This window comes from Cetorhinus maximus, chromosome 10 (assembly GCF_964194155.1).
Source record: "Cetorhinus maximus chromosome 10, sCetMax3.hap1.1, whole genome shotgun sequence".
Taxonomy (NCBI): Eukaryota; Metazoa; Chordata; class Chondrichthyes; order Lamniformes; family Cetorhinidae; genus Cetorhinus; species Cetorhinus maximus.
The window spans coordinates 111,921,683-111,948,699 of NC_135888.1; the positions used below are offsets into that span (position 1 = coordinate 111,921,683).

The window sequence follows — 27,017 nt, forward strand, 5'->3', positions numbered from 1 at the left end:
TGGATAAAGGGGAGCCTGTAGACTTGCAGTGCTTCTGGATTTCCAGAAGGCATTTGATAAGGTGCCACATGAAAGATTATTATGGAAAATAAAAGTGCATGGTGTAGTGGGTAACATATTAGCATGGATAGAAGATTGGCTGGCTGGCAAAAACAGAGTATGCATAAATGGGTCATTTTCTATTGGTAGGATGTCATGAGTGGAGTCCCACAGGGGTCTGTCTTCGGGCCTCAACTTTTTTACGATTTACATCAATGACTTAGATGAAGGGAGTGAAGACATGGTAGATAAATTTGCAAATAACACAAAGATAGGTAGGAAAGTATGTTGTGAAGAGGACATGAGGAGGCTACAGATGGATATAGATAGGTTGGGTGAGTTGGCAAAGATCTGCCAAATGGAGTTTAATGTGGGAAAATGTGAAGTTATTCACTTTGGCAAGAAGAATAAAGAAGCAGAATATTACTTAAATGGAGAGCAGCTGCGGAAGTCTGAGGTGCTGAGGGATCTAGGTGTTCTGGTACATGAATCACAAAAAGTTAGCATGCAGGTACAGCAAGTAATTAGGAAGGCTAATGGAATGCTACCCTTTATTACAACAGGGATTAAACATAAAAGTAAGGATGTTATGCTTCAGTTATACAGGGCATTGGTGAGACTGCACCTTGAATACTGTGTGCAATTTTGGTCTCCTTATTTGAGGGAAGATGTAAATGTGTTTGAGGCGGTTTAAAGAAGGTTTACTATATTGATACCTGAAATGAGTGGATTGTCTCATGAGGAAAGGTTGGACAGACTGGGCTTGTTTCCACTGGAGTTCAGAAGAATGAGGGGTGATTAGATTGAAGCATACAAGATCCTGAGCGGCCTTGACAAGGTGGATGTTGAAAGGATGTTTCCTCTTGTGGGTGAGTCCAGAACTAGGGGACAGTGTTTTAAAATTAGGGGTCACTCTTTTAGGACAGAGATGAGGAGAAATTTTTTCCCTCAGAGGGTTGTGCAACTTTGGAATATGTCTCAGAAGGTGGTGGAGGCGGGGTCATTGAATATTTTTTGAGGTAGATAGATTCTTGTTAGGCAAGGGAATCAAAGATTATTGGGGTTAGATGGGAAAGTGGAAATCGAAACACAAGAGGATCAGCCATGATCTTATTGAACTGGGGAGCAGGCTCGAGGGGCTGAGTGGTCTACTACTGTTCCTATTTCTTATGTTCAAGGGTATGTTACTGCACCTTGTAATGCATGGGCATGCTGATCCCCATCGCCACCCTCATGTAAGAAAGACTCCCATTTACTTTATCTTAGTCAAAATCGATTAAAAAAGGCAATAATAGTTTTAACTACTGTTTACATAGGTTAAGGTTCTAATTTCTACCTACCACCACAAAGGAATGTAGAACAGGCCAGGGACAGACAGTGCAAAAAGCAATGCCCACCAGCTTCGTATGAAATAGGCAACCAAAGGCAGGACCATATAGCCGAATGCATAAGAAATGCCAATTCCGACTGTAGAATAAATAACCCGAAGAGATTTTCCAAGAACCTCCGACCCTGTAACAAGAGAATAACTAACATTAACAGTGATTGCATGTTATTTCCTAATTTTATTTCACTGCCCATTATGGACAAGTTGAAAGAAAGTTTATTCATGTGTTCAAAAAAAAGCTTTCAGTAATTTAGTTAAATGCTCTTTAAGCATAACCCATTTAAACCAAATGGTGTGATGGATCGTAAATGCAGAAATATCACCTCAGTCTAACATATGCGGCTCCCTGAAGCCAGAGAACATAAGCAGAAATGAGAAAACAATGGAATGTTGCACATGATAGGGAGAGAGGAAAAAGGAATGGAATACATTAAAAACAAAGTAAAGTTTCACAAATAAATGTCTAGCAGATATTGGGACTGGACACAAAAACATATGAATAGTCAAATATGATGGTAGACCACCAGTCATCCCATAAAAGCTTTCCTCTTTATTCTTTCATGGGATGAGGGCATTGCTGGCAAGGCCAAAATTTGTTGCCTATCCTTAATTCCCCTTGAACTGAGTGGCTTGCTAGGACATTTCAAGGTCAACCACATTGCTGTGAGTCTGGAGTCATGTGTAGCTCAGGCCATGTAAAGATTGCAGATTTCCTTCCCTAAAGGGCATTAGTGAACCAGATGGTTTTTTTTTTACAAGTGCTGAGTGTTTCACGGTCACCATTACTGAGACTAGCTTTCAATTCCCAATTTATAAATTGAATTAATATTCCACTGGCTGCCATTCCTAGAGCTTTAGCCTGGACCTCTGGATTACCAGTCCAGTGGCATTACCACTACACCACTGTCTCCCTTACTTATAAAAGCTTATCCCACTAATACTCTGACACTCTCATCCTCGGGATTTCAATAAAAAACAATGTTTTTGCCTTTTCTACTCCACCAGATACACATTATAAGCATGGGTCAGCACTTCAGTAAAGAAGCTATACCTGATCTTCTTTAATATATTTTTCACTAACTACCTAGTTATGTTCTTTGAGTTATCTTTATTTTGAAGGAATAATCTGGCTACAATTATTTATTATACCATATTTTAGGTATATTTTTAAAATTCATTCATGGGATGTGGGCTTTGCTGGCTAGGCCAGCATTTATTGCCCATCCCTAATTGCCGTTGAGAAGGTGGTGGTGAGCTGCCTTCTTAAACCGCTGCAGTCCCTATGGTGTAGGTACACCCACAGTGCTGTCAGGGAAGGAACGGCGATATATTTGCATGTCAGGATGGTGTGTGGCTTGGAGGGAACCTTCCAAGTGACGGTGTTCCCATGTATCTGCTGCCTTTTCCCTATTAGATGGTAGCGGTCGGGGGTTTCCAGACCCTAAAGCAAAAGTTGCCTAACTCTTACTCACAGCTCAATCCTCTTTACACTTGGAATCAATCTCTTTTCCAGACTCATATCCTTTCCAAAATAGATATGTTAAAATGTAAACAAAAGCAAAATACTGGAAGTCATAAACAAAAACAGAAAATGTTGGAAATGGTCAGCAGTCTAGCACCTGTGCAGAGAGAAACAGAGTTAACATTTCAGGTCAATGACCAGTAAGAGAGTTTTAAAGGTTAATTTCTATCTAATGGCTAGCTTTTATTTTTCTTTAATTTAGCAATTAACTATAAATTATTCCTTAAGTTAAGAGAAGTTAAGTTTTATTCCAGGCTTAGAACAAGGGTATATAAGCTCTCTTAGAGCAGCTGCAGCTAGTTAGTTGGGTAGCTAGCTTAAACTGGTTTTCAGAAGCTTAAACCAGTTGTTTTTCAGACAGCATAAAAAGAGCCCTTCCTGAGAGTGCTGCTTTGAGTGCATGGAGTGTAAAGTGGGAGTTTGGTGAGTGAGGGAGTTCAGGGATGGAGGCGCTCCTTTCTTTTTCTACCTTTTTTAACCTCCAGCAGTTCACTCTAACTTTGGTGAAGGAGAAGTTAATTGTTGCGTAACTCTTAAGTTATTCTACTTTTTTCCAATTGTAACAAATCATTTTTAAGTTACAGCATGGCAGGGCAGCTCAGCCAAGTGGAAAGCCCCATGTGTCCTAGACAAACACATCTGTAGGAAGTGTCACCAGCTGCAAAAGGAACTTGAGCGGTGGCTGGAGTCGCTGTTGTGTATCCTCGAGGCTGAGAACTACGTGGATAGCAGGTTTAAGGAGGTGGCCACAATGCAGGTTAGCAGTGTGCAGGCAGAGAGGGAATGACTGACTGCCGGACAGGTAGTTCAGGAGTCCTTAAGACCTTGTTAGAATTCATATGGCTGAAAACTAGAATAGGTGCCAATAATGAGGCCCCAAATATTCACTCGGGAAGGGTTGTCAATCCCAGAGGCTGGCATGCCCTAATGAATGCAGAAAAATGAGAAAAGAATTTTAAAACTAATTCCTAGGCGAGCCTTGTCTCTGCTATTGAAATGGCAGCATGCTACTCTGCTGGCAGTGGTGGGGTGGATAATGCTGGAACATCCCTGCAGATGCAATGCATCCACCCTGGCCACTCATGCCTTGATTCATGTAATTTGGGACATGTTTGGGAACAGGTGCGGGTGGATGATACTTCTCTTGCATAAACGCTGAAGAATAAAAGATATTGCACAGTTTATACGGTTCCACCACTGAGTGTATGTCTGCTGTAAAAAAATAAATCCCTGAAATAAGAACAGCATTTAAAAGAATATTCTATACTAACCTATGTTAATGAGTGCCCATGCACTAATTAGGGGCCAGTAGAGATTAATTAGGGGCCATTGGAGGGCACTAGAACTATACCTCTGTGGAAAAAGAGAAATATTTACAGATATTTACATGACTTGTAAATTTGATAAATAAATGGTCATCTCACAAGAGCATGAAAGAACTAGCATGCAATACTCGAACTATAACTGCAATGATTTTCTCACAGTAAAGGAATGTCAGGAATGTGCTGCTCAGCAGAATAGATATTGTTTATTTTAGGGGGTTTCATGGTGGTGGTGGTGGAATCTTGGTGATTGTTAAATTGCAGTGGGTTGTGCTTAATTTTCACTTGTGGAATTTAGTTTGGAGACAATGAAAACAGTAATGTGACATTGAGGCAATTATGAGCATAGAAATATAAGGGCAGAAGTAGGCAATTCAGCTTCTTGAGCCTGTGCTGACATTCAGTAAGACCGTGGCCAATCTGTAACCTTACTCCATCCACCCTCTTGGTTCCATATCCTTTAACACCCTTGCCTAGCAAAAATCTATTGATCTCCAATTTAAAATTATTAATTGATCGATGGTTTACTGCTTTTGTTGGGAGCAAATTCCCTGTTTCTACCACACTTCATATGGAGAACTGTTACCTAACTTTTCCAGAATGGCTTTGGCTCCGATTTTAAGGTTGTGCTCTTGGTCTACCAGCAGAAAATCTTTCTCTTTTCATGCCCTTTCAAAATCCTAAAATAACACAATCAAATTCTCCCTTCCATATTGCAGGGAATACAAGTCTAATTCAGTTAACCCTTGGAGCTCTAGCTCACATGCTAGTGCAAATGTTCTAGCAAATGCAAAAGCCCTAAGTGTCTGACTAGTCTCATCACTGTCAAAGTAGATAAAGATGACAGCATTGGCAAAAATGGCATCAGTCACCTGAGAGATACTCTTGTAGGCAGCTGATTGAGAAATCTTGGCCATGTCACCAGCAGAGCCTTAGAAGAAGCCAGAGATGAAGAGATTCAAGGCTGTAGTGACCTTGACTGCCACTGGCAATGCATGTCCACCTGACCCTCTTGGAAGGAAACTTTGTTCAAAGAAGCTGCAGATACCAGCAAAGATCTGGCATAAAAGCCCAAGCCTCCTGAGGTACTATTGCTCCGTCATGTTGGGGAAGATGGCCTCTGCACCCTGTGTTGAGGTTATTGCCTCCTTCAAATTTGAGCTCTGTATCCTACCCTCAGTGCTATGCAGAGGCATGTGGCTAAAGAGAAGGCAGCTCCTGCTCCTGGTATTGCTGGTGTTGTTGTTGGTGTTCATGTCTCTTGTTCTACACAAGAGATGCATGTATAGCTGCTCAAGTCACTCCCATGCTTCCATGCCGAAGATCAGTTGAAAGTAAGTGAAGGTAGATGAAATGACTCTCTAAAAATTTGGAGATTAAATCACCTGTGAAGTAATGAAATCAGGCTCTAAGTTAAGTGGTGTGAGAATGAATTTTTCCCATACATAGGCCGAGAGCTATGTAGTTTTGGTGTTTAAATGCTTTCAAACCTGTCTATTTCATTGCTCAATGGCTTCCCATTGCTCCTTGTTGACCTTGGCGAGATCCATACAAATCAGGAAACACATATGCTGCCTTTTCAAGCTAGAATCCTGAGTTAATAGCAGAATTCATTGATGATTTAAATATTTAAATGATTGCCTTGAAAGCTTCACCTACAGTTTCCCATTTGCCTTCAAGCACTTCCAAATAAATGCTGCAGGTGGACAGGATCATGTTGGGTTTCTGATTTTCCCCTGCCCACACCTGAACCTGAGCCTCGCCTTCCCACCCACCGCATCTTGGTAGTTAAAACTCTGTCCGTTCACTCTGTCCCCTTTCCACAGATGCTGACAGATTTGCTTCGTAGTTTCGGCAGTTTCTCTTTTTAAGTCAAATTACCAACATCCACAATATTTTGCTTTAGTGTAGATTCATACAATCTTACAGCATGTCGTACCTGAGCTGGCTCTTTAAAAGAGCTGTCCAATTTAGTCCCACACCTCAGCTTTCACTCCGTATCCTTACAAATTAGATCTCTTCAAATTTAAGTCCACTTGCCTTTTGAAAGTTCCTCTGGGACCAGCAGATCACATCAAAGCTCTGCAGTCTTGTTACATCAAGTTATGAATAGTGCTGGACAATTAAACAACAAATAAGAAGATGAAACTCCACATCATCAATGTTGGGAGAGCTCAGCACATTAATGGAAAAGCCAGGGCTGAAGCATTTGAATCATCTTCAGCCAGAAGTGCCACTTGGATGATCCATCTCAGCCTCCTCCTGAGGTCCCCAGCATCACAGATGGCGATCTTCAGCCAATTCAATTCACTCCTTGTGATATACGAACATGTGATTTAGGAGGAGTAGGTTTTTCAGCCCCTCCAGCCTGTTCCACCATTCAATAAGATCATGGCTGATCTCTACTTTCCTGTCGACCCCCTATACCCTTTGAATCCCTTATCAATCAAAAACCTATCTAACTCAGCCTTAAAAATATTCAATGACCCTGCCTCCTCCATTCTATGGGGAGCAGAATTCCGCAGACTAAAAAACGTCTGAGAGAAAAAATAATTCTCATTTCCGTCATAAATGGAAGAATCCTTATTTTTCAATTGTGTCCCCTAGTTCTAGTACCTCCCACAAGGGGAAAGGATCCTTTCAGCATCCACTATGTCAAGTCCTCCCAGGATCTTGTATGTTTCAATAAGATCACCTCTCATTCTTCTGCACTCCAATGGATACTTGGCCAACCTTTCCAACCTTTCCTCATAAGAAAAAGCCCTTCAACCAGAATCGGTCGACTGAACTTTCTCTGAGCTGCTTCTAACACAATTATATTCTTTCTTAAATAAGAAGACCAAAACTGTACACAGTATTCCAGATGAGGTCTCATCAACACCCTGTACAACTGTAGCAAAACTTCCCAACTTACATATTCCATTCCACCTTGCAACAAATGACAACATTTGCCTCCCGAATCACTTGCTGTACCTGCATACTTTTTGTGATTCATGTACCAAGATAGCTAGATCCTTCAATACCGCAGAGTTTTGCAATCTCTCTCCACTTAAAAAAAAAGCAGCTTTTCTATTCTTCCTGCCAAACTGCACATGTTCACAGTTTCTATGAAGATTCTCTGCGCTGCTCCCTGCGAAGATTGGTGCACTGCCTGTGTTTAGAAGGACCCTCCATTGGGAGTTGGGCCCAGAAAATCCTAGGAAGGTAAGTAGGTAAATTTTTGTGTGAGCTGGGTCGGAAATAGGGGTTATGACCCAGATCGGAAGTTCTGGGCCGATGACTCAGCCAGACTGCATTAAGATATTCTAAGTGCCCTGCTATAACCTCCTTAATAACAAATTCCAAGAACTTTCCCTATGACAGATGTTAGGCTAGCTGGCCTTTAGTTTCCTATTTTCTGCCTCAGGCTAACTGGCCTGTAGTTTCCCATTTTCTGCCTCCCTCCTTTCTTGAACAGAGGAGTTACATTCGTTATTATCTAATCCGATGGGACCCTTCCAGAATCTAGAGAATTTTAGAAAATTAAAACCACTGCATTGACAATTTGAGCAACCACTTCTCTTAAAACCCTAGGATGAAGTTTTTCTTTCCCACTGGAATGTACCTTTACTGAATGTTATGAAATAGCTCCTTAAATGTCAGTCACTGCATCTCTACTGACCTATCCCTTAACCTAATTTCCCAGTTCACTTTAGGCAGCTCTGTTTGCATACATTTAAAAGCCTTTTCTTTAAGTTTAAAACACTAGTCTTAGTCACACTCTTTTCTCCTTCAAACTGAATGTGGAATTCAATTATGTTTTGATCACTGCTAACTAGGGGCTCCCTTACTATTAAGTCCATAATTAAACCTGTCTCATTGCACATTACCAGGCCCAGAATAGCTAGCTCTCTGGCTGGCTATCAAGAAACAGCTGAAGTCACTGGACACTGCAAAGGCTATGGCCTTGACAAAATCCCTGCAAGAATACTGAAGACTTGTGCTCCAGAACTAGTTGTGCACTTAGCTAAGCTGTTCCAGTACAGCTACAACATTGCATCTACTCGACAATGTGGCAAATTGCCTTGACATATCCTATCCACAAAAACCAGGACAAATTTAATATGGTCAACTACCGCCCCACCAGCTTCCTCTTCATTATCAGCAAAGTAATGGAAGGTGTCAGTGACAGTGCTATCAAGCAACACTTACACAGTAATAACCTACTCTCTCTGATGCTCAGTTTGGGTTCCACTTAGGGCTATTTGGCTCCTGACCTCATTACAGCCTTGGTCCAAACATGGACAAAAGAGTTGAACTCAAGGGGGGAAGTGAAAGTGACTGCCCTTGAGATCAAGGCAGCATCAAGAAGCCCTGGAAAACTTGAAGTCAATGGGAATCAGGGGGAAAACTCTCCACTAGTTGCAGTCATACCTAGCATGAAGGAAGATGGTTGTTGAAAGCTAATCATCTCAGTCCCAGACATTGCTGCAGGAGTTTCTCAGGATAGTGGCCCAGTCCCTACCATCTTCAGCAGCTTCATCAATGATCTTCCTTCCATCATAAGGCTAGAAATGAGGATGTTTTCTGAAGATTGCACAATATTCCCTTCCATTCACTACTTCTCAATTACTGAAGCAGTCCGTGCCAATATGCAGCAAGATCATAGCAACATTCAGGCTTGGGTTGATAGGTGGCGAGTAACATTCACATCACACAAGTGCCAGGCAATGACCATCTCCAACAAGAGACAATCTCTCCATCTCCTCTTCACATTCAATGGGCAGAATTTTCCACCCATCGGGGGAAAGTTCAGGAGCGGGAGCCTGGAGGCGCACCTCCGATCGGCACCCCCAACTGGGGGCGCGCCGCCATTTTATGTGGGCTGGCCAATTAAGGCCCGCCCAGCATGACGTCCGCAAGGAAGTGCTGTGCGCTCCCTGTGCGGGCCGGGGGGGGGGTGGGATTCCCTGAGCTGAGAGTGCGCTCTTTCGCGCATGCACACGAAAGAACACACTCATCTCCCTGAGGCTAAGTGCTGCCTCAGGGAGATAGGCTACACATTAAAAAATGTTAAAAACAGAAAATAAAATATTCCCTGACATGTCCCCTCATGTGACACTGTCACATGAGTTGGGACATGTCCATCACTTTCAGTTTCACTTTTATTAAATTTATAAACATACATGAAACCTCATCCCACCCCTGGATGAGGTTTCATGCTTTTTCCAATACCCACCAAGGCTCCCAGCCTGCCCGTCAAGCTTAAGGTTGGACGGGTAGGTCCACTAATTACATTAATTACTTTGTCAATGGCCTCAATTGGCCATTGACAGGTCAGCAGGCACACAGATGATTCAACTGAGCTCCTGCCAACCTGAAAATTGAAATGAGGTGGGGTGATGTCGGAATTCTGCTCGACATCATCCCACGTCATTTTATGCGTTGGCGAGTGGGAGGCGGGGCCCACTCGCCAAATGGGAAATCCTGGCCAATGGCATTATCATTGCTGAATCTCCCATCAACTTCCTGGGGGTTACCATTGATCAGAAACTGAACTAGATCAGCTATCTAATTACTGTGGCTAAAAGAGCAGATCAGAGACTGGGAAGTCTGAGGCGAAGCCTGTCCAAGGCACAGATCAGGGGTGTGATGGAATACTCACCACTTACCTGGATGAGTGCAACACTTAAGAAGCCCTGTGCCATTCAGGAAAAAAAGCAGCCCGCTTGACTGGCACCCCATCCACCAACATAAACATTCACTCCCTCCACTACATGCACAGTGGCAGCAGAGTGAACTATATTCAAGATGCACTGCAACAACTCACCAAGGCACCTTCAACAATACCTTCCCAACCCATGACTTCTACCACCTAGAAAGACAAGGATAGCAGATGCATGGGAACACCACCACCTGCAAGTTCCCCTCCAAACCACACACCATCCTGACTTGAATCTATATCACTATTCCTTCACTGTCACAGGATCAAAATCCTGGAGCTCCCTTCCCAGCAGCACTGTGGGTACACCTGCATCAGATGGATTGCAGCGGTTCAAGAAGGTAGCTCACCAGCACCTTCTCAAGGGCAATTAAGGATGGGAACAATGCTGGCCTTACCAGCAATACCTATCCTATGAGTGGATACAAAGAAACATCTGATTCCTCCAAAATTTCAGGTATGCAAGAACATGAACGTAATTTTAATGGTAACTTTTAATCAACATAATATAAACTGGAAAAATCTAAAGTGGCTTTAAATCAGAGTTGGCAAATGAAATAAATGACAGCTTGTTGACCCAATGAGTTAGTGAAGCTACAAATAACAACGTTTATCATAATCTGATATTTGTTAATGAGAGAGAGAGTGTACAAGATGTGGGTTACACGAGTCCCTGCAGAATAATAAAATTTAAACTTGGTCTGAAAGTTGAAAATATTGAAGACTCAAATCATGAAATGGCAGAACAATTAAAGCGAATGAAATGCAAAGCTATCCAACGAAACTTCAGTAGATGCAGAACTTCAGAAGTATAATCCTGAACACTGCAAGAAAAATACATTCTCACAAATGATAAGCCTGGACTAAGCAAACACAACAGGAAATGGATTAATAGTTGGATTTAACATTAAATGAAGCAGAAAACTGGCTTTTACAAATTCTGTCGGGAGAAAGAAAAAGTGGTGTACTGGGATGAATACTTAAAAATGCAGAGATAAGTAAAAAGGGTGATCAGAGACCTGGGAAAAAGGTTTGGCACCTGAGTCTAAGGATAGATAACAAGAGAAAATGATTTCACTGCCACAACAGCAAGAGGGTGATCAGAGAAAAGGTGAACCAATAAAATAAGTAAATGGGCTTGAAATGGAGGATGAGCACAAAGCAGCACATATTCTGATTGATCAGTTCTTCCAGGTATTCACAAGACATGACCAAAATGTTTAGAATAATCTGCTCTGGAACAGAATTCATTTTAACTTTAACAGTTCTGGAGAAGAGTCATATGGACTCGAAATGTTAACTCTGTTTCTCCCTCCACTGACACTGCCAGACCTGCTGACTTTTTCCAGCATTTTCAGATTTCCAGCATCCGCAGTAGTTTGCTTTTATCCATTTTAACTTTGTCCCAATCTAGTTTGCACCCATCCACTTCATTTCTGCTAGAAATGCAGCATCTACGCCAGAAGGGCCAGGGTTTTTCAGATTTGATTGGTAATGTTTCAGATTTGGCTTACCTTTTTTGTCATCATACTGAATGTTGTGAATAATAGCTCACGGTTTATTTTTTCTGTGCAATTCAGTATTTCCCTGATTCACACTTCCGGCCAGAACATGCCTATCATGCTTCAGAATTTTTCAAAGCATTTTTTCCAAAAAGGAATTGAAAAAAGCAAGTCCTCAAAATTTCATGGGTGTTCTACCAGTCCCTCTGGGCCAACTTAGTGCCATACTGACAGTGACAAAATCATAGAAAGTTCTGAGGACAGGGCAAATAAAAGACTACATTTTGTAGATACTAACCAAGAACAAAGGCAGCCACATAGTTTGAAATCTGTCCAACACCCACAAGGAAATTCAGAAAGCAGAATATTTCCCAGGTTGGAGAGAATACTTGAAGCATGCTGAATACAGTCTGTACAGCCATAGTTCCAAACAGAACGACCTTCCTCCCAAACCTGCAAAGCAGAAGTAAATAGTCTTTCACTGATATATACTACTGAATACTTACTAAGATACATATAAAACCTATGCATGCCATTATTTACATGGTGAATTATGTCCACATTTGTACATACATATGTACACTGGTGTACACACCATATCTGTGTTCTTTGTTACATAGTAGTCACACAAGTGAACACAGACTTATCCATGTATCCTTTGGTTCATATAAATTCAGATTGGAATTGAAAATTTACAATCCTGCTGGTACACAACTGCCATAACTAGGTCAAGGGTGCACCAGAAGGATTAGAAAATAAGTTGGGACCCAGATATGCAAGATTCCAATTTTACCTCTGGGATTGCAGAATGGCCAGTCAGGGGTATGACTTCAGCTTGCTCCCAAAAAGAGCTATTAGTATAAGAGAGAGCAAGCCTGGGGGTGGGGTCAAGAGTTCCCACGTCTCTTGACCTCCAAAGAAACTAAACATTGGATCAGTGGGGATAGGTATGCATATCTCACCAAAACTAGCTAACAAGCAGTGGAGCTGGGACCCAACCGGATCTTAAGGTTTGGTTGGGCTTATGGTGAGGTAGGGGTGGTGGAAGCCTCTTGTCTACCCTAAAAAAACTACTTCCATTTTTTAAATACGCAATGGGGGCTGCAGGGGCAACTGGACTGTCTTTACTTGCACAGAAACCAACAGCCCCTCCCACACCAAACCTTTCTTCAAACATTTCTCTTCAGGAATGCCCAAGTGAAGAAGTTTTGCTCCTGTTTCCAATGGGTTTTCATTTGTCTCTTCTATCTCATTCATCTTCGTTGTTTTCTATCTTTTTTCTTGCTTGTTCAGCTATCTGCAAAAACTCACTCTCACAGGTGCACTTCCTACCCAGCAACTCCAGCTCTGACCTATTCCACTTCTTCATGTTTTAGAGCAACCCATGATTACAGACATCTCCAAGATATTCAGCATTCCTCAACCTGCTGTACTCACCATATCCTGAGATCCACATTCAATGTTATGCATGCTCTTGACCTCTCCCTTCAGCAGCACTAACTCACTATCCCAAAGTTGTCCCACTTTGCTCATTTATTTCATCCTTCGTTTTGTCCATTGCTTCAACAAAAAACTTGTTTTAGACCATAAGACCACAAGACATAGGAGCAGAAATTAGGCCATTCGGCCCATCGAGTCTGCTCCGCCATTCAATCATGGCTGATAAGTTTCTCAACCCAATTCTCCTGCCTTCTCCCCGTAACCTTTGATCCCCTTACCAATCAAGAACCTATCTATCTCGGTCTTAAATACACTCAATGACCTGGCCTTCACAGCCTTCTGTGGCAATGAATTCCATAGATTCACCACTCTCTGGCTAAAGAAGTTTTTCCTCATCTCTGTTCTAAAAGGTCTCCCCTTTACTCTGAGGCTGTGCCCTCAGGTCCTAGTCTCTCCTACTAATGGAAACATCTTCCCCACGTCCACTCTATCCAGGCCTTTCAGTATTCTGTAAGTTTCAATCAGATCCCCCCTCAGCCTTCTAAACTCCATCGAGTATAGACCCAGAGTCCTCAAACGTTCCTCATATGTTAAGCCTTTCATTCCTGCGATCATTCTCGTGAACCTTCTCTGGACCCTCTCCAGGGCCAGCACATTCTTCTTGAGATACGGGGCCCAAAATTGCTCACAATATTCTAAATGTGGTCTGACCAAAGCCTTATAAAGCCTCAGCAGCACATCCCTGCTTTTATATTCTAGTCCTCTCGAAATAAATGCCAACATTGCATTTGCCTTCCTAACTACCGACTCAACCTGCAAGTTAACCTTAAGAGAATCCTGGACTAGGACTCCCAAGTCCCTTTGCACTCCAGATTTCTGAATTCTCTCCCCATTTAGAAAATAGTCTATGCCTCTATTCTTCCTACCAAAGTGCATGACCTCACACTTCCCCACGTTATATTCCTACTGCCACTTCTTTGCGCATTCTCCTAACCTGTCCAAATCCTTCTGCAGCCTCCCCGCCTCCTCAATACTACCTGTCCCTCCACCTATCTTTGTATCATCTGCAAACTTAGCCAAGATGCCCTCAGTTCCTTCATCTAGATCATTAATGTATAAAGTGAAAAGTTGTGGTCCCAACACTGACCCCTGCGGAACTCCACTAATCACCAGCCGTCATCCTGAGAAGGACCCCCTTATCCCCACTCTCTGCCTCCTGCCAGACAGCCAGTCTTCTTATCCATGCTAGTACCTTGCCTCTAACACCATCTTACTGAGCAGCCTCCTGTGCGGCACCTTGTCAAAGGCCTTCTGGAAGTCCAAGGAGATAACATCCATTGGCTCTCCTTTGTCTAACCTGCACATTACCTCCTCAAAGAATTCTAACAGATTTGTCAGGCAAGACCTCCCCTTGATGAAACCATGCTGACTTTGCAAGTATTCTGAAATCTTATCCTTAATAATGGACTCTAAAATCTTACCAACGACCAAGGTCAGGCTAATCAGCCTGTAATTTCCTGTCTTTTGCCTCACTCCCTTCTTAAACAGGGGGGTTACATTAGCAATTTTCCAGTCCTCTGGGATTCTCCCTGACTCCAGTGATTCCTGAAAGATCACCACTAACGCCTCCACTATCTCTTTCGCTATCTCCTTCAGAACTCTGGGGTGTAATCCATCTGGTCCAGGTGATTTATCCACCTTCAGACCTTTCAGTTTTCCTAGCACCTTCTCCTTGGTAATGGCCACCATACTCACCTCTGACCCCCGACTCTCTTGAACGTTGGGGATGTTACTCATGTCTTCCACCGTGAAGACTGACGCAAAGTACCTATTCAGTTCCTCCGCCATTTCTTTGTTCCCCACTACTACTTCTCCAGCGTCATTTTCCAGCGGCCCAATGTCCACTTTAGCCTCTCTCTTACCCTTTATATATCTAAAAAAAACTCTTGCAATCTTCTTTTATATTACTGGTTAGTTTACCCTCATATTTAATCTTCTCCCTCCTTATTTCTTTTTTAGTTGTCCTCTGTTGGTCTTTGCAGGCTTCCCAATCCCCTGGTTTCCCACTGCTCTTTGCCGCATTGTATGCTTTCTCTTTAGCTTTTAGTTTTCTTCCATTCAGGATCGAAAGCTTTGACAACTGATGGATATCAATGCCCCTCTGGATATTTCCACATCCATTCCAATCCCTTGCTGTGCGTTCAAGATGCCCTCTGACCTGACCACTGCCCACGATTGGGCCCCAACCGCAAGTTAATGACCAGCGTGAAATGCATGCTGCAGCGCTCTGCACTGCCGGGGTGGGGGCAGGTGGAGCGCGAGTGCTGGAGTCCATGCATGCGCGCAGGTGCATGCAGTAAAAGCTCCCTGAGGAACAGAAGCTACCTCAGGGAGCTGAAGATTTTATCAATAAAAATAAAGATTTTTAAAATAATGAAAACATGTCCCCTCACTTGACTCTGAGCAGGGACATGTTAAATATGAGTGTAAAATTTTTTTTAGGTTTTTTTAAATCACTGGTCGAAATCTTATCCTCCCCGTGGATGAGGTTTTGCCAAAAATGCAAAGGCCGCTTGGCCTTTACGCCAGCCCGCCAACCATGGGCAGTGAAAAGTTCCAATCAATTAGTTGATTAAGGACCTGAATAGACCACTTAATTGTCAGCACCGCCTTTTTACTTTCTCCTCTTCATCAGTTACTTTTTGTTTACTGTCATTCTTTTTTTTTGTCGTCATAACTTTAAATGCTGTTACCGCTTTAAGAGCTGTAACCGTTCGGGAGTATCCCGCTTCAGGAGTATCGGCGGGCGCGCTTTTTTTTATTAATAATTTCCTTTTATGAGCTGTTTCACTTTAGTTTCAATTTCTGAGTGGCATACCGCAAAGGTTCGTTGTCCTCATCGCCAATTTGTTATGTTTAACTATTGATAGTGCCGATAACCTTTTAGAGATTTATAAATACTCACATAGGTGCAAGAGGTGGTTGAACAAGGTGCTTCATTTATTGACTGCAGTAACTGAACTAACAAAAAAAAAATGGACTCTGCAGTCCCACAATGCACTAGCTTGCAAAGTACGGCAAGCTCAACAAGACATTCAAAAGACATTCAATACATAGCACAGCCCAACCTTGAACTCTTCATCCATCACCTTGACCTCTGTACCCAATCTTTGGCCAGGAGTCTTCTGGACAGCAGACCTTTTTACCATTCATTAGAATTCTCTCTCATCCTGGGCCTCTCCATCAGGACTCTTAACCTCTCTAAATATTTTCCTTGAAAACCGCTGGTGTGACATCAGCTGTCTCAATTTCTCTACTCTCTTCACTCATTGTAGCCTACCTCTATCTGAACTTGTAGCACTTCTTTTCTTAGGTCCAACCCTAACATTGTCATGAAACCTGCTGACATGGTGCTCATGTTGTTTGGTGTGCTGACCTCTACCTAGACAAGGCCTTCAACCTGCACCAATCCATAACCCACTATCGAACATCAAGTAATCTTTTCCCAGGCAGATCCCCCTCCACAAGCTCCACCCTAATTCCTCCAAACCTGAATAGCATACTTCTACCTCCTTCCAAAGCAGGGCTACCCTGATAGACTCATCATTTCATAGAATAGTTGCAGCACAGATGGAGGCCATTTAGCCTGATGTGTCCTTTCCCCTCCTTTTTCTGCAAGAGCAACTCACCTAGTCTCACTCCCCTACCTTATCCCATAGTCCTGCAATAATTAATTTTCAGATAATTGTCAAATTTTCCTTTCAAAGCCACAATTGGAATTGACACCACCGTATTCTCAGATCCTAACCACTTGTTGCATAAAAAATCTTCTCCTTCATGTCATTGTTGCTTTTTTGATCAATCACGTTGTACCTGTGCCCTCTGGCTCTCGATCCTTCCATCAATGGGAGCAGTTTCTCCCTATTTACGTCCAGATCCCTCAAGGTTTTGAAAAACCTCTATCAAATCTCCTCCTGATCTTTTCTTCTTCAGGGGGAGCAGCCCCAGCTTCTCCAATCTAGCCACTGGAATTCCTCATCCCTGGAAGAATTCTTGTAAATGTTTTCTATATCCTTTCTAATGCCTTCACATCCTTCCTAAAGTGTGGAACCGGACACAATACTTCAGTTGAGACTGAACAACTATTTTATCCAGGTTTATCATAACTTACTGTTTTTTGTACTCAATGCCCTTACTTATAAAGTCAATGGTTCCATATACTTTATTATCTGCTTTCTCAACTTGCTCTGTCACCTTCAATGATTTTTGCTATTATACCCCAAGGTACCTCTGCTCCTACACTCCCTTTAAAATTATACTCTTTATTTTATATGGCTCGCTCTCATTCTTTCTACCAAGTGAATCACTTCACAATTCTCTGCATTAAATTTCATCTGCCACTTGTCTGCCCATTCCACCATCCTGTTTATGTCCTCTTGAAGTTTATCATTATCCTCCTCACAGTCCACAATGCTTCCAAGTTTTGCGTCATCCACAAATTTTGAAACTGTGACTTGTACACCCAAGTCCAGGTCATTAATATATCAGGAGAAGCAGGGGGGCTAAAAGTGAACCCTGTGGAACACCTTCACCCTGTTCAAAAAACAACCTTTACCACTATTCTCAGTTTCCTGTCACTCAGCCAATTTCCTATCCATGTTGCTGCTATCCTTTTTATTCCATGGGCTCTAAGTTTCCTGACAAATTGTTAGGGGGCACTTTATCAAATGCTTTTTGGAGTGCCATACATATTACCCTCATCAAAAAACTCAAGCAAGTTAGAACATCCTCTCTGTCCAGCACAGTAATCCTCACTCTCCACCCTTGATCAATATCACCAACCTTCCTCCTTTCTTTCCTTCCCTTCCTAAACACCATTGATCCAGCCTTAGTTATTACCCAGTCCTGCCTTTTTGTGAGCAAATTCTCTGTTATCACTACAACATCATATTCCCCATTTCAATCGCTATCTGCACCCCCAGCTCACCAACCATTTCAACCATACTTCCTGTGTTTGACCCTATATCCAGTGCTGATATTCCCTATGCACTGTAAACCTAATTTAGACCTTACTGTAAACCCTCTTACTCTGACCACATCTAACACTTTATTATTTCTTACTTCATGCAATCTGTTTCTCCCAATCCTCTGTGCACCTTGTTTCTACTTTCTAATGCCACATCCTGGTTCTCGACCCCTGTCAAGTTAGTTTAAACCCTCTGCAACAGCAGTACAAAACCACTCGACATTGGTCCCGGTTCCGTTCAGGCTCAACGCATCCTGTCTATATAGGTTCAACTTCCCCAGAACTGTTTGCAATAACCCAGAAATCTAAAGTCCTCCCTCCTGCACCAGCTCTTCAGCCACGCATTCCTAACTGTGGCCAGACTTACTTATTCTTGTGCTTTAATGTCCTTAGGATAAAGGCCAACGTGTCATTTGCCTTCCTGATTGCTTGCTGTTTCTGCATGTTAACTTCCTGTCCTCCTTGTATGAGTACACCCAGGTGCCACTGAACTATATTTAAAAGTTGTATACCTTTTAAATACACCCTGCTTTTCTAATCTTCCCACCAAGGCGACTAAGTTTGCATTTACCCACATTATACCTCAACTGTCATTTGTTGTCCATTCACTTAAGCTGTGAGTATCTTTCTGCAGCCTCTTGTATCCTCCTTATGGCTTACATTCCCACCTAGCTTTGTATCATCAGCAAATCTTTATACATTGGCCTGAATCTTCTGAGGAGCGGCAATCACCGTCGGATTGCCACTCCACTACTACTTTTCTGCCCAATGCCGGAGCTCCGCATTTCTGACCAGGACTTCCAATTCCAGCTTCTCCAGAAATATGAAGCATACCTTCCATCCAGCTGCTTTTTCATAGCAATGGATTTTCGGGGGAAGACAAGCTAGGCCCCTTTTATTTGACACTAGCTGTCGTATTCTGATAAATGTTCACTAACACACTGAAAGGTGGGAGATTTAAAAGCTTTTCAGTGTGATAGCGTATGAGTGACTGGGTGAATGTGTAGTTGGGTAAGGGGTTGGCGTGGGTGAAATAAGTGGGTAAGGGGTAGGGTGATAAGGTGGCAAGTGGATAGGGTAGTAGGTGTGTAGGGTGATGGGGTGGTAAGTGGGTAGGGTGGTAGATGGATAGAGTTCTGGGTAGGTAGGTGAGAAAGTGGATAGGGTGACAGGTGGGTACAGTCATAGTTGAGTAGGGCGTCAGGTAGTTAGGGTGGTAGTGGAAAGAGGGGAATGTGGCAGTTGGGTAGAGTGGCAGGTGAGTAGGGTGGTAGCTGGGTAGGGTGGTAGGTGATAGATTGGTAGGTGGTAGGTAGTAAGGGTTGGGTGGCAGGTGGTAGGTGGGTAAGATGTTGGGAGGGTGGTAAGTATGTAGGGTGGTATGTGGGAAGGTGGGTGGGGTGGCAGGTGGGTAGAATGGCAGTTGGATGGGTGGTGAGGTTGGGTCAGGTCAGGTCGGGGGTGTCAAGGGGTGAGATCAGGCCAGGGGAATGGGGGTGGTTGAGGGGTGTCAGGGAGGTCAGCAGGGAGTCAGGGGGGTGCGGGCGGTAGGGGCGTGTCAGTTTTATAGCTATCCAGGTGTTCAGACTAGGACTTTTCTTGTCTAATATTTCCTGGGTAACTATTCAGGTAAGTAATCCAGAACCTTTTAAAGTTTCCGACTCTAACTCAGATTTGGAAACTTTTTAATAGGGTTGCGGGGAGCAAGGGAATTGCCCATCAGAAGTTCAAACTTCCTGTGCAATTCCCATGGAGTCATTGTGTTAGGACATCCGGGGGGTTCTTGTAGTGCACCTTGTAGCCATCTGGTCTCTGAAAATCCGGAGACCGGGAGATCTAGGCCATGATTCTCTGTGTCTTTACTAGCGAACCATGTGAATTAGGAGCAAGAGTAGGCCACTCAGCCCCTCAAGCCTGCTCCGCCATTCAATAAGATCATGGCTGATTGGATTTTAACTTCATTTTCCTGCCTACCCCTGATAACCTTTCACGCCCTTGCTTATCAAGAATTTATCTAGCTCTGCCTTAAAGATATTCAAGGACTCTCCTTCAACCACCTTGAGGAAGAGAATTCCAAAGTCTCACAACCCTCTGAGGGAAAATAAATTCCTCATATCTGTCCTAAATGGGCAACCCCTTATTTTGAAACAGTAACCCCGAGTCCTAAATTCTCCCACAAGAAGAAATATCCTTTCCAAATTCACCCTGTCAATTCCCCTCAGGATCTTTTATGTTTCAATCAAGTCGCTTCTTACTCTTCTAACTCTAGCAGATACAAGCCTAGCCTGTCCAACTTTTCCTCATAAGATAACGCCCCATTCCAGGTATTAATCTAGTAAATCTCCTCTGAACTGCTTCTAATGCATTTACATCTTTCTTTAATAAGGAGACCAATACTGTACACAGTACTCCAGATGTGGTCTCACCAATGCCCTGTATAACTGAAGCATATCCTCCCTATTTTTGTATTCAAAACAATAAACGATAATATTCTATTAGCTTTGTTAATTACTTGCTGCACCTGCATACTAACCTTTTGCGATTCATGCTTGTCTAAGTCATTAGTACAGATTGTAAATAGCTGAGGATCCAGCACTGGCCCTTGTGGCGTTCCTATAGTTACGACCCACCAACATAAAAATGACTAGTCCAGTTGAGCTTCTGATCAATGGTGACCATCAATATGACGATGGGGCACTCAGTGATGATAGTGGCATTCAAGCGCAAGGTGAAATGGTTGAATTTTCTTTTGTTCCAGGTGGTCATTATCTGACACTTGTCTTACATAAACATTATCTGCCACTTATCAACACAAGCTGGATGTTAATTGCTGTAGACCCAAGCATGGGCTGCCTCATTACTGGATGAGTTCTGAATGGAGCTGCACAGTGGAGTCAGAAAACAAACAGGAGACAAACAGGGGGTGGGCAGGGCCAGATGCCAAATTGGTCTTGATGCCAGTATGGGGTGCAGTCTCAGAGTAGGGGGAGCTTGCAACCCTATCTTTTTTTGACACCCCAAAGTGGGTCATGGCCACAGTTTGGGAAATGCTGATATACAGGATGCATTGCAGCAACTCAGTAGGATTATTTTACCAGCACCTTCCTCCATTTCAACCTCTTGCACCAAGAAGAACAAAAACAATAATATCTTTGGAACACCATCCAAGTTCTCCTCTAAATAACGCATTTGAATTGGGTATGTATCACCAACCCTTCTTTATCACTGTTCAATATTCTGGAATTTCTTATATAATATCATTGTGGGAACACCATCACTATAAGGGCTGCAACAGTTCAAGGCAAAATCGCTTAGCCATCTTCTCAGGGCAACAAATACAGCCTGGTCATTGGAACACCTAACATAAAAACATAGGAAAGAGAAGCAAAGATAGGCCATTTTCCCCCTCAATCCAGCTCTGCCATTCGATAAGTATATGGCTGATCTAATTTGTGGCCAAAACTCTACTTTGATGCTTGCCCCCTGGGACCCTCGATTCTCTTTTAGATCAAAAATCTGTCTAACTCAGCTCTGAATATGTTCAATGACCCAACTTCCATTGCTCAATGGGGCAGAAAATTCCAAATATTAACAACCCTCTGAGAGAAGAAATTCCTCCTCATCTCTGTCTTAAATGGGAAATGCCTTATTTTGAAACTGTGCCCCCTAGTTCTCGATTCTCCCATGAGAAGAAAACATCCTCTCAGGCATCAAACCTGTCAAGACCCTTCAGGATTTTATACATTTTAATAAGATCACCTCTCATTCTTCTGAACTCTAAGATCATACGCCGAACCGGCTCAACCTTTCCACATAAAACAACTCCTTCATCCCAGGAATGAATTCAGTGAAAGTTCACTGAACTACCTCCGATACAAGGATGTCCCTCCCTAAATAAGAAGACCAAAACTGTATGTAGCACTTGAGGTATGGTCTCACCAATGCCCTGTACAGTTGTAGCAATACTTTCCTACTTTTATACTCCACCCCGCTTGCAATACAGGCCACCATTCCATTTGCCTTCCTAATTGCTTGCTCTAGCTGCATTTTGTGATTCATGTACAAGGACACCCAGATTCCTCTGTAGCACCGCATTCTGCAGTCTCTCTCAATTTAAGTAACATTGTTTTTTTTCCTATTCTTGCCACTAAAGTGGACAACCTAACATTTTCCAATATTATCCTCCATCTGCCAAACTTTTGTCCACTTACTTTGTCTATTTCCCTTTCAGTACCCTTTGTGTCATCTTCACAACTTGCTTTCCTACCTATCCTTGCATTATCAGGAAATTTGACTACAGTACACTTCATCCCTTCATCCAAGTGTTTTGATCCCCGTGGAGACCAAAGAGCCAAAAAAAATAAAATTTACCAAACGACCCCAGCTAGAAAGTCAAAGAACGAGATTTCACTTTTTATAACTTTAACAATCAAACCAAAAGCAACAGAAATTAAACATGCATCAGCAGGCAAACTGCAGCCAATATAAACTATAAATTACACTTTAAACAGCAGATACACCAAAGATAGATCTTACGGAATTATTGGGCAGTCCAATCAGCATATACAGCATTAGTTTCAGCTACAAAATCCTTCAAAGCATTTAACCTCCTCAGGTAGAATGCGAGCTCTTTTTCTGTGAAGATTTAGCTGCTGATCCTCACCCGACAACAGGATCCAACCAATCCAGTCCAACAGGTACAGTCTTCACCAAAATGGCACACTTCTGGAGAACCTCTTCAGCTCTGCTCACTACAGTCTTAAAAGCATTGATCCACCAAAAGCACCTTTATCCAAACCCTCAGTTGCAGCCCTGTGCACTGCATGGCTGGTGCTGGTCAATCAGTTCCTTCCAAATCACTGAAGCAGCAGCTGTATCCTTATTTTTCCTTATCTCTGCTCCTAGATTCGGTCTTTGTATTCACATTTTTTTCAATGCACCACAAGGTAATCTGAGCTCGGATGGCTCTGTGCTTTCTATCCAGTTTCAATCGGCTTCAGTTTCTTCAGAATATTGGAGTTTCAGTTTTCATTTATGTATCCCTAGAAACCTAAAGGTTCAGTTTTCCTTTCAATTAGGGTCTGACTCAGAAAAAAATACAAGCATTGAAATCACAGATTCCACACAGGTCATTAATATAGATCGTAAATAGCTGAGACCCCAGTACTGAGCCCTATGGCAGTCCACTTGTTACAGTTTGCCAAACTGAAAGTGACTCATTTATCCCTACTTTCTGTTTCTTGTTAACCAATTGTCTATACATGCTACATCCCAATACCATGAGTTCTTATCTTGAATAGTAACTTTTTATGTGGCACTTTATTGAATATCTTCCTAGAAATATTTTATCCATCCTGTTTCCTGCATCCTCAAAGAACTCTAAAAGTTTTTAAAAGACAATTTCCCTTTCATAAAACCATGTCGACTCAGCTTGATTGTATTTTGATTTTCTAAATATAATGGATTCCAGGATTTTTCCTCTGACAGATGTTAGGCTAACTGGTCTATAGTTTCCTACTTTCTCTCCCAGTCCTTTCTTGAATAGAGGTGTTCCAATTTTGGTTTCCAACTTTCTGGAACCTTTCCAGAATTTAGAGAATTTTGGAAGATTACAACAAATACACCCACGATCTCTGCAGGCACTTCTTTTAAGACCCTACGATGCAGGCCATCAGTTACAGAGGACTTGTCAGCCTTTGGTCCCATTTGTCTTTTCCAGTACTTTTTCTCCAGTGATGTGATTGTCTTAAGTTCCTCCCTCCCATTTGCCTCTTGATTTTCTACTATTTTTGAATGCTTTTTGTGTACTCTACCATGACGACAGATTGAAATATACTTGTCAAAGTCTCTACCATTTCCTTGTTTCCCATTATTAATTCACCAGTCTCATACTCTAAAAGACCAACATTTACTTTATCTGCTTTCTCCCTTCTTTTATATTTGTAGAGGCTCTTACTGTCAGCTTTTATATTTCTTGCTAGTTTACTCTCATGTTCTAATTTCTCCCTCTACTTTTTTTTGTCATCCTTTGCTGATGTCTAAAATTTACTGGCCTACCATTAATCTTTGCAGCACTATATGCTTTTTCTTTCAATTTGATACTATCCTTAACTTACTCAGATAGGCACAGATGGTGCATCTTTCTCACAGAATCTATTTTTCTCAATAAAATATATCTTTGCTGAGAATTATGAAATATCTCCTTAAATGTCTGCCACTGTTTATCTACTGCCTTACCTATTTTCTCAGTCCACTGTAGCCAACCCTATTTTCATAACTTTGTAATTATCTTTGTTTAAGACACAAGTTTCTGACCCAAGTTTCTCACCCTCAATGTGAAATTCTATCAGGTTGTGATCATTGTTGCCCTTAGGATCCTTTACTATGATATCATAAATCAATCCTGTCTCATTATACAGTACCACATCTAAAACAACCTGTTCCTTAGTGGCTCTAAAATAGCTTGTACTCTGTTTTTTAAGAATTATCTGTTCCCTGCTTGGCTCATCACCATATTCCAGGACAGACTCCCACTTGAACCCAGAAAAAGGACAAGGAGGTTGGTCAGCAGAAACATAACCTGTCGATGTTAGGTGCTTGGGGATAAAAGCCCTTTCTGGCCGAGTGGAATAAAAGGAATAACTCACCTGTCAGATAACTGTCCGGAAATAAGCGAACCAACCAGCACTCCCAGGAAAAACACTGACATAGAAAACGGCCCCTTCCAGCCATTGTTACACACCAAGTCCCACTGAAATGCAAAGAGAAGAGAAAAACTCCTTACATGTAGTTTGAGGAAAATTGCAGGCAAGCCATTTTACTGCAGTGGATCCAAAAATGGGTTGAAACAGGACAGGTCTGAAATTCCTTGGGATGGCAATCAACATTGGGTTACCACTCTGCTCCCAGTTTCATACCTGAAAACCTGTCTCGCTTGACCTTCCAACTCAGGCCAAGCAAGATGGGGGTAGTGCATCGCATTCCCGGCATCTAGCATCAAGTGCAGTTCTGCCGAAGGGAAGAAAGCCACATCCTCCTTTTTTACAGCACTAGCTGCAGTAAAGCGGGTAGGTTTAAAAATCCAGTGAACTTTAAAGGTCCTTGACAGGCCAGGGAGAAAATAAGTGTATAAGATTGAGTGAAGAGGGGGCATGAAAAGCACTGGTGGGCAAGATAAAGGAAAATCCCAAGGCATTTTATAAATATATTAAGGATAAGAGGATAATCAGGGAAAGAGTAGGGCCCATTCGGGGCCAAAGTGGCAATCTGTGCATGGAGCCAGAGGAATTAGGAGAGGTTTTGAATGATTACTTTTCATCTGTGTTCACTACGAAGAAGGGCAATGTAGGTGTAGAAATCAGGGAGGGGAACTGTGATATACTTGAACAAATTAGCATTGAAGTGGGGGAGGTATTAGCGGTTTTAGTGGGCTTAAAAGTGGATAAATCTCCAGGCCGAGATGAGATGTATCCCAGGCTGCTATGTGAGGCAAGGCAGGAGATTGCAGGGGCTCTGACACTAATTTTCAAATCCCCTCTGGCCACAGGAGAGGTGCCAGAGGACTGGAGGACAGTGAATGTGGTATCATTATTCAAGAGGGGTAGTAGGAATAAAGCAGGTAATTACAGGCCAGTGAGTCTAACATCAGTGGTAGGGAAACTATTGGAAAAAATTCTGATGGACAGGACTAATCTCCACTTTGAGAGGCAGGGATTAATCAGGGATAGTCAGCATGACTTTGTCAGGGGGAGATCATGTCTAACAAATTTGATTGAAATTTTCAAGGAGGTGACTAGTTGTGTAGATGAGGGTAGTGTAGTTGATGTAGTCTACATGGACTTCAGTAAGGCTTTTGACAAGGTCCCGCATGGGAGAATGGTCAAGAAGGTAAGAGCCTATGGGATCCAGGGCAATTTGGCAAATTGGATCCAAAATTGGCTTAGTGGCAGGAGGCAGAGGGTGATGGCAAAGGTTGTTTTTGCGATTGGAAGTCTGTGGCGAGTGGTGCAGGAATCGGTGCTGGGACCCTTGCTGTTTGTTGTGTAAATTAATGATTTAGACATGAATATGGGAGGTATGATCAGTATGTTCACAGGTGACACAGAAATTGGTGGTGTCGTAAATAGTGAGGAGGAAAGCCTTAGATTACAGGACGATATAGCTGGGCTGGTAATACGGGCAGAGCAGTGGCAAATGGAATTTAATCCTGAGAAGTGTGAGGTGATGTATTTTAGGAGGACTAACACGGTAAGGGAATACACAATGAATGGTAGGACGCTAGGAAATACAGAGGATCAGAGGGACCTTGGTGTATATGAAGGCAGCAGCACAGGTAGATAAGGTGGCTAAGAAGGCATATGAGATACTTGCCTTTATTAGCCAAGGCATAGAATATAAGAGCAGGGAGGTTATGTCGGCCTGTATAAAATGTTAGTTAGGCCACAGCTGGAGTACTGTGTGCAGTTCCGGCCACCACACCAAAGGAAGGATGTGATTGCACTGGAGAGGGTGCAGAGGAGATTCACCAGGATGTTGCCTGGGCTGGAGCGTTTCAGCTATGATAAGAGACTGGATAGGCTAGTGTTGTTTTCCTTAGAGCAGAGAAGGCTGAGGGGGGACCTGATAGAGGTATACAAAATTATGAACAGCATAGATAGGGTAGATAAATCGAAACTGTTCCCCTTAGCGGAGGCATCAATAACCAGGGAGCATAGATTTAAGGTAAAGGGCTGGAGGTTTAAAGGGGATTTGAGGAAAAAATTTTCACCCAGAGGGTGACTGGAATCTGGAATGCACCACGTGAGGAGGTGGTAGAGGCAGGAACCCTGACAACATTTAAGAAGTATTTAGATGAGCAGTTGAAACGCCATAGCATACAGGGCTACAGGGCCAAGTGCTGGAAGATGGGATTCGAATAGATAGGTGCCTGATGGCTGGCATGGACATGATGGGCTGAAGGCCCTGTTTCTTTGCTGTATACCTCTATGACTCTATGACAAGCGAGTAGAATTTGGGAGGGGGGGGTCAGCTCGGGCCTTGGGGAGTGGGGTGGGTGGGAGTGAGAGTTGGGCCTGGCTG

The 27,017-nt window shown here is 42.7% G+C and overlaps 1 protein-coding gene across 2 annotated transcripts in view; it reads right to left on the reverse strand.

Annotated features, from left to right (window-relative positions):
• Positions 1-27,017, reverse strand: part of LOC144685947 (organic cation/carnitine transporter 2-like) — a 159,593-nt gene that overhangs the window by 92,048 nt on the left and 40,528 nt on the right. The window contains exons 2-4 of one of the 2 annotated variants that reach the window (XM_078551005.1): positions 24,587-24,690; positions 11,772-11,926; positions 1,380-1,551 (exon numbers count right to left, since the gene is read on the reverse strand). In XM_078551005.1, coding sequence (XP_078407131.1) covers positions 1,380-1,551; positions 11,772-11,926; positions 24,587-24,690 — 431 coding nt within the window. The remainder of the gene's footprint in view (positions 1-1,379; positions 1,552-11,771; positions 11,927-24,586; positions 24,691-27,017) is intronic. The other variant, XM_078551006.1, reaches the window with a different exon arrangement.